Source organism: Acomys minous, assembly GCF_964271855.1.
Source record: "Acomys minous genome assembly, chromosome: 4".
Lineage (NCBI taxonomy): Eukaryota > Metazoa > Chordata > Mammalia > Rodentia > Muridae > Acomys > Acomys minous.
This window is the reverse complement of record NC_140486.1, coordinates 53,902,225-53,914,941: the sequence shown is the minus strand read 5'-3', so window position 1 is coordinate 53,914,941 and position 12,717 is coordinate 53,902,225. Positions and strand designations below refer to the sequence as shown.

At 39.2% G+C, this 12,717-nt stretch overlaps 1 protein-coding gene across 1 annotated transcript; it reads right to left on the bottom strand.

Moving 5' to 3' along the window:
- Positions 1-3,578: 3,578 nt before the first annotated feature.
- Positions 3,579-11,987, bottom strand: SYT4 (synaptotagmin 4). The gene is made up of 4 exons (XM_084779106.1): positions 11,670-11,987; positions 8,037-8,848; positions 6,196-6,316; positions 3,579-4,905 (listed from the first exon to the last, which is right to left on the bottom strand). Exons 1-4 carry the CDS (start codon positions 11,701-11,703, stop codon positions 4,598-4,600), a joined length of 1,275 nt encoding a protein of 424 aa, XP_084635232.1. The 5' UTR covers positions 11,704-11,987; the 3' UTR covers positions 3,579-4,597.
- Between the last annotated feature and the right edge of the window lie 730 nt (positions 11,988-12,717).

The window sequence follows — 12,717 nt, the reverse complement described above, 5'->3', positions numbered from 1 at the left end:
ATGATAAATTCCCTTCGGAAATATGTAATGCCTCTGAATGCTTTTGGAAAACAGTTATCTTTTTTTTAATTATTTCATATGTATGCTGTTTTGTCTATATGTCTGTGCACTGTGCGCATACCTAGTGCCCATAGAGGTCAGTAGAAAGTGTCTGGTTCCCTAGGACTAGAGTTACAGGTAGTTGTAAGACATTATGTACCTATTGGGAATTGAACTCACATTCTCTGGAATAGTAGCCAGTGGGTTTTTGTTTGGCTGGTTGGTTGGTTTTTGTTTTTTTGAGACAGTGTTCCTCTGTCTAACAAGAGCCCTTGGCTGTCCTGTACTCACTTTGTAGACCAGGCTGGCCTCGAACCCACAGATATAGGCCTGCCTCTGTCTCCCAAGACCTGGGATTAAAGGTGTGTGCCACTACACCCAGCTGTAACCAGTGTTGTTAACCAGTGAGCCATCTCCCCAGATTCCCTACCCCACTGTAGATGAGCCAACCCATGACACTATTAATGATACTCTGCTACGCTCGCAGACAGGAGCTTAGCACAACTATCCTGTGATAGGCTCTGACCACCAGCAGATCTGAATAGATGCTGAGACTTGCAGTTCAAGGAGTCCTGTGGAAGTCTGAGAGGAAGGATAGAACGCCATAGAGGGGGCAATAACTCTACAAGAAGACCAACAGAGTCAACTAAACTAGGCCCATGGGGGTTCACAGAGACTGAAGCACCAACCAAAGAGCACGCGTGTGCTGGACCTAGCTCCCCTACACATATGTAACTGGTGGGCAGTTTGGTCTTCACGGCGGTCCCCTAGCAAGTGAAGTGGGAGCTGTCTCTGTAACCTGCTGTTGGATCACTTCACCCTATTGGGGCTGCCTGGCCTCAGTGGAAGAGGATGCACTCAGTCCTGATGAGCCTTGAGGTGCTGGAGTGGGTTGACAGAGAGAATGGAGGGGTCCCCCATTCTGAGAAGAAGGGAAGGGAAAAGGAGAAAGAGGATGAGAAGGTGGTACCAGGCAGAGAGGAGGGCAAGGGCTGTAGGCAGGGTATAAAGTGAAAAATAGATAAATTTAATTTTTAAAAACATAAGCATCTTTTAAAACCACTGAACATTTGACGGTAAGGCCCTACTATTTCTTTCAATTAATGCACACTTTCAATATAATTCAGATGGTTTTAAAAATAATGGTAGTTGATTATAGTTGCATTCTATTCGTAAGAACATTGTGCCAGGTGTGCTCACCATAGTAGGACTTCCATACAGGTCAATACTGCAGAAACTATTCCATCCCCAAGGCTCTTGCTATTCCTATTTACCTTATGGGACTGTTGCAGCCAGCCTGGGTTTCCTTTCCCTCCTGAACATGAAATATAGCTATATTGCTTTGCCATTCTGATAATTAAATCTATATAGTATAAAGATGTGGAAAAGATGTTTTTAAATAGTATTAGGAAATAAGATAAAATAAGATAAACAGGGGGACAAGAAGAGTAAAGATGAAATGAAAACAAAAAATGGTTGCGTAAAAACAAGAAAATGTGGGAAATTAAATAAAAATTAGGAAGAAAACTAAAATGAGAATGAAGCCCTTGAAGAATCTAGCAGAACGAGCTAGGGGCCGTACAGTGAAAGGGCAGTGGCTTATCACGAATAAGAATGTGGGTTGAGTCTTCCTCACTGCAAAAATGAAAATAAAGACTGATCCTTGTTAAAACTATATATCGCATTGCCTATGTCGTACTCCACCACCAGCAGCACCCCGAAACCACAGAACTCGGGGGACTGAGGCAAGAGGATCATGAGTCTAACACCAACCTGAGCTAGCAAGACCATGTCTTAAAAAGAGCTAGAAGAATCTAGTGAAATCCATTGATGAAGCTCCTTGCCTAGCCCCACCCTTAAAGAGAGACTAGGATGGCACATGAGGACGGCCAATGGCGTTCTTCAACTCTCTGTGTTTGTGTCGTGCCCGGTGCCTGTGCTCCTTAAGAACTGGGCTTCACTTCTGGGTAGGCATTTCTTCCTCATGTGACTGTCAAAACTTAGACAACATTCAGAGTTCCAAACAAGAGCTTGCGCTCACTATGCTATGAGGATGGTCTATCCGGAAGAGATTAAAAACTCAGGAAGCAATAAGGTGAGGTTTATGACAGAGGCATTGGCAGGAAATGCTTGATTGCAATTGTTTGGGCAAAAGCAGCAGTTTATTCATGTCTTACAAACACACAGTGCTGGCACGAAAGAACAGACACCATCTCCCTCACACCATGCTTTCCTCTGGGTCACTTCTACTGAACTACAACAAGTCAGAACAAGTCAGTTACTGAATCACACAATTCTTCAGACATGGCAGCCTCCCTACTTGGGTGGTTAAAGAGGCTAAGCAGACAATAAACTAATTTACATGTTTAATACAGTGCAGGAATTTTGGCAGAGTTGGATATTCACATTGATACTGTAATACATTATAAACAGTATGATTTTTCAGAAATAATGAGATCACACAGCCCCCTGCCTGTTTCACTTCTTTTCTTGTTTTTCTCCTTTCTGTATTCTCTCTCTCTTTTTTTTTTCTTTCTTAAAACCAGTTATTAGTAGTTTCAATAAGCTTTTCACCATCAAAACACTTTAAATTGTAAAGCTAAAAACTATTTACAAACATTTTTTGTGATTTTAAAAGTATTTGTTGCCAGATTTGTTTTCTGTTTTTAAAAAATCCTTTTCCAATAAACATCCTATAAGCTGTGTCATCATCAACTTCCTGCCACTCTGTAGGACACTTGGAAATGATGCCTCATGACATTACAGCTCCAAGCGACACTCCGTTCCATGGCCTATGACATCAAATGTACATACATACAGAGGCCATCTGGCCTTCCCAAACTCCACATGACTGCAGTTCATTCCGTGTTGTTTTTACAGACTGCTGAGTAGATGGACATGTGAGATGACATTGTCACCGGATGACATTGAGGGTGGGAAAAGCATAAAAGGGGTTGTTTCAATTTTTGTACATACAGAATGAACTATATTTCCTTATAGAAAGTCGGACTTTTGTTGTAGTCATAAAAAGCACAGACAAGTGGTTCGGAAATACATTTTCATTGAATTTACAAACACTGTGATATCAAACACATTCTCAAAAATGGCTAAAGCACTGACACAAAACTTGACTCAAAGGTAAATTTTTCAGTAGACATTATCTCTAACTTGCATATTTAATAATTCAGCTGGACCTAAGTCACACCCATGATTCTCTAACGAGTCAAATATAAAGACGTTGCCACTGAGTTAAGTCTTCCCAAACATGCCGAAGTTCTGCTTGCCGTAACCAGTTTCTGCAAGAATTTCAGGACTTGGCAATTGGGAGTGGCACATGATACAATTCTTTAAACTATCTTAAAAATAACATCTCAAGACAAATTGGCCTCTAAAGATAGTGAGGAACATACTGTCTGTACTAATTTTACAGCAGAAGCATATTTTGTGAATATTTGTAAATTCTGAAAGGCTTATTCTTTTCTTGTCCTAGTCTCGTTACTTAATGTGGTTGATTTCAAGCTGACAATGAATTTCACAAGTTCTTCCTCTTTTTTTTTTTTTGTTTCTTTTTAGGTAGTTTAGCTCTTCCTGGGAAAGAATAAGTTAAAAACTCAGGCAGCCATGTCCACTCTGAGAGGGAAAGACAGTCTTGTACACTGATAGATTTAAAAAAAAAAAGCTGTATTCCTAACTGAAATTCTAGCTTAAGTTAATTTTTTTTCTGCTAAATGGTCTGACAACTTGACAAAGGTAAATGGACTGCCTTAGGCCACACTGAGGCTTGTGAGGGGCAGTGGATAAGTCAGACCATGGTTCTTAGGTGAAGCTATATTTTACATGACTCACATGTGATGTTAGGGAACAAAAATCTCATTTCAACCACAGTGGTCTTCAATTCAGCCCTTTAATAAATTAATTTCTCAGCTTGTTTGCTGTCTCTATGAAATGAACCTAAGTTACCCCCTTTTAGGTTGAGATTGTATCAAATAATTACAAACCAAATGGAAATGACAGCATCGGCGTACTTTGATAAATATAAGACAATCATTTCGTTTGAACATGACATGTTTAACTAAAAAACAGACTTGAGGACATTTCTGAAATATCTTTGGATTTAAATAAAATCTATCTCCCCAACCTGAAGAAACATGGATTAATTTTCATACAAAAAGGTGTGGGTTTTGTGTTTAACTCTTTACAATCACCTGGATTTCCACTACCAAGACAAAAGTGAAATCGTTGCCTACAGCAAACATCTGTGACTTGAGACTAAGCTAATGTGTTCATAGCAAGCTTGGTTGGATCACTTATACCAACCACAAAGGGGAAACTGAGTATCTTATGAAAATTTGGCCAACACCTCTAATAGAGGAGGAGATCATCATGATGGACATTTACAACTATTTTCTGGCCTACTTCTAGCCAAAATAAATCAGTAAATAAAAAGTAAATAATAAAGTAGCTTGATGTGCCACAAGCTTACAGTCATGTATAAGAAAGAAAAATGCTTCTCGCCTGGTAAAAATCTTTTTTTAAGTTCTGGCTCATGGCCAGGAAGCTAGCCATCACAGAGCATGTGCCACTTAGCAATTTGCCTCCTGGGAAAGTCACAGATCTCCTTCCAGTGCCCCCCGCCGCTTCCTTCTGCTGTGGCACCCAGGACCAAGCGCCCAATTACCTCATTCCGGGATCCCCTTTCAGAATCTAAAACTAAAAATTCAACGCTTATCTCTTCAAGACTCTCACAAGGAATATCAAAGACAAACAGTTCATTGAACACTGCATTGGGAGTGCATTTTTTAACGTGAGTCTTCTTTTTAGAGATTCTCTTCTTGGCGTGGTACAGGTTCACTTTGACGTAGGGATCTGTAATGGCACACAACAGGCATTAATATTGGCAACAATCAGCAGCAGATCTGACCTGGGAAATGGCATCCTTAGTCACCATGGTAGCCCAGTCAGTACAGTGGAAATGAGTATCTTACAATGCAAACAAGTCTAAACAAATGGGGCATGTGAACGGGTTTCACTTTTATTCATGAAGTTGAAAATAATGAAAAATGGAAACCAGTTCTAGACCTGATGTTAAGGAAGGTATCATAACAGCCAAAGGACAAGAACCCAGTAAAAAGGGGAAGAAAAGAGAGTGCGACATACTGCCTGCTAATAATGAATTCCTGAATGTGAGGTGATGCCAAACCTTACCCTGCCTCTCAGCTCACTCATTTCATGCTCGTAGTAGTCTACCTCCATCTGGGAGGGCATTGCTCCATCATGGTCATGTCTGCCCTTTAGCTCTCTGCAGGTGGTTAGCCATTTGCAGACATTGGTTCCAGTTTGCCAAGGATGACCTTTCCTGTGACTAAATGGTTTAGGATCATGTGACTTCCTTTATCACATAATTAAGTTTATTTTCTGGTTGCAGTGTGTGTGTGTGTGTGTGTGTGTGTGTGTGTGTGTGTGTGTGTGTTATTTATTTTCCTGATCTCAAGTTTTAAGAACATGTCTTCAATTTCTATAGCCAAATAATACTAACAATAGCACTAGGTGATTCTTTATTGAAATCTATTTCTGGCTTTTAAAATGCTCATCAAGTGTTGCTGTGGCCCAATTTCTATGGTGCTTAAGAAATAGAAAGAGGATGCTATACTAAGAAATGGGAAGGTGAAGATTTTAATTAAGATCATTTTTAACCCATAACTTAGCTCGTTTCCTTTCTCATTATATTCTTCAACAAACATTTTGTTTTTCCAGATTTGTTCAAAACTACAAGTTAGTTCTTAAAGCATATATGTTATAGAAGGAGAAGGATGAGGTCATTAGAGAGTGAAGATGAGAAATGCAAAAGTTTGAAATGCAAAATTCAAAACTTTTTCTGAGCAGTAGTAGGTCGCATCTTTCCCTCTCCACTTGTCATTGCTTTCTGCTTTAAACCATTCGCTTAAATGTTTCCTCCTCGAGAACTTTGGCTTACAGGTATATGAACGTCTCTGTATTGCTGGCAGTATTGACTCACAGAGCAAGGAAACAAAAACCCACAATCCCAGAACTGCTGATTGTGAATGACAAGACCAGAGTCCAGTGTTATTTGACAATTGTTGTGAGAAACATTAGCCAGTTATACACTGAACTCCAGAGTTTCAGGAGCTTCCTTACCTGAAAGCCCAGATACATCAGATTTTGGTAGGTGCCGTGCTTTTAAGACAACCACGGTGAGCGTGTTTGTAGTAGACTGATAACAGAGAGAGACCAGAAGTTCACCTCGTCCAGAAGACTTCTAAACAAAGAGAAAGACAGTAGACTTAAGTTTTAGTCTTAAGATTTTGTATTCTCATCACAAAACATACAGCAACATAATAGCCTTGTTATTGTAATGTCACGTTCCTGGTTTTTGTTTTTTGTTTTGTTTTGTTTTGTTTTTTTAACAAGCTAAGGAGTCTGAGAAACTGCTTTTGTGTAGCTCCATAATGACTAAAACCATTGCCTGCCATCTTGTGGTTGTTTCTGGTACTACAGGATGCTAAAATTTGCAAAGATTTGACCACACCCAGTACTTACACATGTTTTGAAAGGTAATTATATTTCCAAGAGGATTTTTTTCTTGCTCTTGCTATTTAAGGACATCTTTAACCTTTGAGGTTATTAATAGTAAAGAATACACAATCTTGTCAGTTGGTATGTGCAGGGTCACATGGCTGATATTTGATTTTGTGAAACTCTTTGCTATTGGCATTATTGGCATTTAAATTCAAGCCAAAGAAGATTTATTCTGCATCCAACAGTTATTCTGGAGCAGGATCGTGGTGGATTTAGAACTCTGGGATTTTCATAGTCAAATTCTCTCCTCAATCTAAGGAGAAAATAAATAAATTTAAGTATTGGAGAGATTTGATTCAAATTTTAAAAGTAGGTTTTGGACAATAACATAGATTCCTTTGCTACAGGCTACTTATATTTAGTTTTATATGAAAGACATTACCTAAGGCAGATAAGAATCAAAAGTGAACGCTTTAACTAAAACTAACAAAATAGTAACACAGGACTTGCTTATTATTAAGAACAACTAAAGAATAAATGTCAAAAAAAAAGAGCTACAATTGAGGAAGACCACCTAAAACTAAGCAGTTGTACAAAAAGTCACACCAAGGAGAGGGAGAGCACAACCAGGGAACTCTTTGGTCCTGATGTTCCCCAGGAAGTCAGGTTCCTCAGACAAGCCGTGCAGCTCTCTGGACCTAGACTTTCCTTGTTGACAGTACAAACAAGATGTAAAGATGGTTGCAAATGTTCTAAAGATAACACAAATAATGTGATTGTTATTTTCTTAAATTATGGCATTGGAAGAACAAATTATTCTGAAATGCCACCATTAGGATCAATGATATTTTATATTGAAAGGTGAAAGGAGTACTGTTTGCTAAATTGATGTCATGTCATTTTCTAATCAGCCAAGAATTGTCAAAGTGGTACAAGTAAGAAGGCAGAGTAATTCACTTCCTTTATGCAGCAGATAAATGGGCATTCATACATCAACATAACAGGATGCCATCTTATTCAAAAGCAATTTCATCAAAAGTGCATTTAAATCTCCCATCCTAATAAAGAATTGGCCTAATTTTTAATTTCACTTTCAAATTCAGTTACTCTGACTCTGCGACACTTTAAGAACCTATACCAAAAGACAGACACATGACTTTTAAAGTAGCAGTCTTTTTCAAAACAGTTTAATAGAAATTTAAAAATGCTTTTTACCTAGATGATGTAAAAATACTATCATAAATACATTCTCTCGTTTTATACCACAAACATTCCTTGAGCATTTCAGATATGGATTACATTTCCTTTTTCCCCTCTCTATTCTTTTGTTCTCTGTTTACTGTCGCCCACAGTCATTAAGGATAATGTGTACCAACCCATCATTTGAATGAAAACACCATAGGTTTTTTTAAACCTACATTAAAGAGTCCTTACAAATGCTAAGATGCTTGCAGAATTACCTTAGCATTTCTCTTGATGATCTCTCTATTCATTAGCATTTTTCCATCTGATAACTCAATCCCTGAAAGTGGAATGAGCACTTCTCCAATGACGTCATCTCTTGAAAACCTGTCAAAACTCAGAACTGTGAAGTGCAAGGACAAGTCCTGGATGTGGGGGTACGGGATCCCGTAGAAGGTGAAGGTTTCATCAAAAACAGGGTCCAGTGTCTTCCTCAGCACTCTGGTTTTCACTTTGTGCTTCTTCTCCGGCAAGATTGTCATTTTGATGTACGGGTCAGAGGTCATGGATTGCTCGTCCATGGCTGGTAGGCCCCGAGCCTCCTTGATGTTCACCACAAATGCTTTCTTCTCAAAGTTGTACTCTAGGGACAGGTAGAGTGTTCCCAGCTTCTCCTGCTCCTCTGCAGTGAGGGAAGTGCTGGACTTCAAGCTCTCAGGGGAAGTGGCCTCCTTTTCTGTTTCTGTGAAGAGCTTCGGGGTCGCACTTTCTAGCTCAGAAGAGCTGCCGGCTTTGAGGTTGGTCTTGGGGAAGTTGCCATTGAGATCTCGCTTCTCCAGATCGAGATGCAGTGAAATTTTGGGCACAGCTGGTCTGTTCTTGGCTTCACTTTTGTCATCTCCTCCAAACTTCTTTTTGCAGTTGAGGTTTTCTGGGTAAATGTCAACTCCTTTCAGCACATGCACGAACTTGTATGGAGGAGTCTTGCTGGACTTCGACGACCTTCTCTGGCAGCAGATCCAGGCAAAGAGAGAGACGGTGAAGACGAGGCCAAATGCACTGAAGATCCCCACGACTGTGGGAATTTCATCTGAAAAGCCGAATGACCAATGGCATACATTAAGCAGTCAGCATCACAATGTGAGAGTGTGGGGAAAAGCATAATAGAGCTAGCGCTTGCTTATAAGTTGGGAAGGTTGAACTACTTCACCACCACTCTGGGCATGAGTATTAGTGGCATTTCCCACTGACCCGAGGTCTAAACATAGCCCTAGGTGACACACATAAAATGCATTATGATTTAAAACTCCTTAACTTCAATAAATTCTCATAAATAAATGAGAGTGTGTCTGGAACAAACATGAGGTCATGTTTAATATTCTCAACCTAGCTTTGTTTTACTCAGATATTATGAGTCAGCTACAGTAACATGAGGTAGTACTGCATTCATTATTTTTTCACTGGCATTTTGAGGCTTTCCAAAACCATCAATCATGTGTGTGTGTGTGTGTGTGTGTGTGTGTGTGTGTGTGTGTGTGTGTGTGTATGCACATATATATTGGGACAACAACAAATATTGGAAAACTCTGCTCTTTTAATATATCTTTATTCACCTGGGATTCAAGCAGAAAAAAAGTATACTTAAAGATAGTAGTCCACACAACTAAGGATTTATGGAAAAAAAACATGGTCATTGGTTATTGTCATAAACTCATTAAAGTCCTTATTCTAATTGTGAGATGTAATTTTAAAAAGGGAAACATCTGTTAACAAGGTGGAAAAATAGTAAAATAAAGTCAATAGTATGGTAATACTATGTAATTAATTTATAACTATACAACCCCTTTGTATATATGACCCTAAAATTCTCCAAGCTCTGAACTAACCAAAGCACAAAGTGATCTATGTGGGTTAAACAGAATAATGTGGTCATAAATGCATAATCATTCCCAAAATGTGAATGTAAAGTGAGTGTAGATAATTTAGAGTTTAATTTTATTCTTGTATATTTCTATATAGCAAAAGGTAATAAGGTGGGAAATATCATCATTCTCTTAACTTAGGAAATAGTAAATCATTGGCATCAGGTGACATGCCAACCGTGATTTGCATGAAATATGTATCATTTAATGTGTAAGCAGAATCTTCTAACAAATATTTAGTAGTTGTGCTACTACTACGCCTAACACAGTGAAGTAACTGAGAAAACCTTTAGCATGAAGTGGATATAGAAAATAAGGTATTTTGTACATCTAGCTCTATTTTACCCGTGTTTTATTTCAAATACTGAGCACCAAGCATAGAAGTCCCAGCCCAAAAAGAGTTAACACTTTCTGAGACCAAGAAGACAAATCTTTTAGATGTTTCTTCTCTGTCTCCTAAATATTCTGCCCATACACTTCATAGTCCTAAAACTGAAGTCAACTGTACTTAGATGGAGAAATAGTACTGAGGGGGAAAACCAGCCAGGACTATAAAATCTGTAACTTAACTGTATGACTAAATTAAATCACGTAAAGATGAAGTAAAGCTGTGAGTCTCCTAAATGGGAGGGGAAAAGTGAGTGCTGCTGAGAAGAAAGAGGAGGAGGAATGAGTTAATCAGCTAAACACAGTCAGTTTCTTTCCTTCTATTGTCACAGAGAGAGAGACAGAGAGAGAGAGAGAGAGAGAGAGAGAGAGAGAGAGAGAGAGAGAAATAACCAGGGACAAGGCAGCAAAAGCAAACTCAAGAACTAAGAAATTCTTCAGCCAGTATAAGAACAATAAAAGCAGTTGGATTCATTATTTTCTAAGTAGACAGACAACTGGGCGTGAAAACATTTTCAGAAGGATAGTTTAGGAGAAATTTTCTGATTTCAAATCAATAACTTAGTATAAATATCACACACACACACACACACACACACACACACACACATCCAATGATGAAGGGCTGAGAAAATAATTTAAGAGTATTTTATATTGTCTAAATATTCAAAACACCCAAAAATAACATGGACTCTATTCTGCTAATGTAACTACTGATACAGTATTCAGATTTTGAGAGCAGATATTATGCCCATACTGCTCACTTTAATAGCAATTATTATACATCTAGAGATACTATTCAAAAATTCTACATCCTTTAACCAAAAAATACTTATAGATAAAGCCCTGCTCTTTTCCTATTAGAATATAACTGGACCTAGAAATGTTCATAGATTTTTCTAAAATATATGTCTGATCTATTTACTGAAACAGACAAGGAGACCATAATGACAAAATTTTGGAATACGAACAGGAAAAGCAATGCAGAAAGCAGAAGCCTCACTCCAAGTTTTGAGCAGCTTTTACTTAACTATGGAGTGCTGGACTTCAGAAAGCCCAACCACCGGCAGGAAATAGGCCGAAGCCAGTTGGTTTTAAAGTCCCCCAGAACTACAGCGCACAGAATTTTGTCTGTCACTAACAACATACTTCAGGGATGCAAGAAAACATAGCAGAGAAAATTACGACAGCGTAATAGACTACTCATCTCAAACCCTCAGCATACAAGTTATTTTATGTCATTATCAAACTCTTACATAACCAACAGCGTATACGGCTTTTCCTAAAAGATTTACACACAAATAGAAACCATCCAGAAAATAAATGAAGCAGCATTCTAACAACAGATGTGCTTTTCTTCCCTCAGCTCAGGCTGCAGCTCACAGAGCCGCGTGAACATTCGGGAACTTCTGGAAGGTGAAATCACAGAAGGCGATGTTAAGGGAAAAGATATCAAGAAAGGAAGTAAGCCACAATTAACCATCTGCTGTTCCCGTCTTCCTTTCAGATTAGCTACTTGGAAATATACATATTCAGCATCCAGGGAGAGCAAAGCACAGCCCCCGAGCCCAGCCACAGACCCAAGTTCAGCAACTTGCTCACCAAATTCCACGCGGCTGCTGGCGATAGGAGCCATGTTTTCTGCGTGCTCTGTCCGAGGTGCTGAAAGAACTCCAGGCAGATTCACCTGGAAGAACCTGGAATGAGGTTTCCAGGGGAAACACGGCAGATCCGGAGGCCAACACCTGCCGCGGGAGGGGCTGGAGGAAGGTCCGCGCTTGCTATCAGCAGTGTGCCACCCTACCCGGTTCCTGTTTTGGCTCTTCTGAAAAGCTGGTCTCCGAGACTCCAGACGTGGCTGAAACCCGAATTGACGCAATCCTGACGCTACAGGGCTGAAATCAGCACCTGCCCTCCCCCTCCTCCCTCCAGCCACTCCTCCTCGCCCTCCTTCTGGCACCCTCCCTCCTACCGTGAGGATTCAGCGCACACTCACCAATTATTTTAACTGTTGGGCTACTAGATATTAACTATGCTATTCTGTTAGGCTCGGAGACACCCGGGGACGCGTCCTGAAACGTATCCTTGACAGTTCTTAATACAAAATTCTCCTGATCATATACAGACATTAAAATAAACGAGTCCTACTTATCAGACTATCATAATTAATAAATGAAATAAAGAGTAGAGGGAAGTATCCATATCAAATGGCCCACTGTAAGATGCATTCTTGCTTCCTAAATTATTCTGTGAACATGTGGCATGCAAGCCATACTTACTTACTTACTTGGGGAAATCCACAGCAAATTGATATATTAAAAACAATCATGCTCCCACTACCAATTTGTATTTTAAACATTTGGCTGATGTTACTGCTGTGTTCTGTATGGTCAGCTTTTTTCCTTTTAACATCTGACACTGAACTAGTTAAGGTTCTTGGGAACAAATAGAACTAAGCCTGACTATGTTAAATTTATTCTCAGATGTGACTTTTAACATTATGATACTGCTGCTATAGTAATATTTACAGTCAACGCTCTGGCTTCTAATAGGTTTCTGCAAACAAATTACAAGAACTGGACCAAATTCTGAAATAATATTATTAACACTTACTTTCAAAGATAATGCTATTCTTTGGGATGAGAATCTA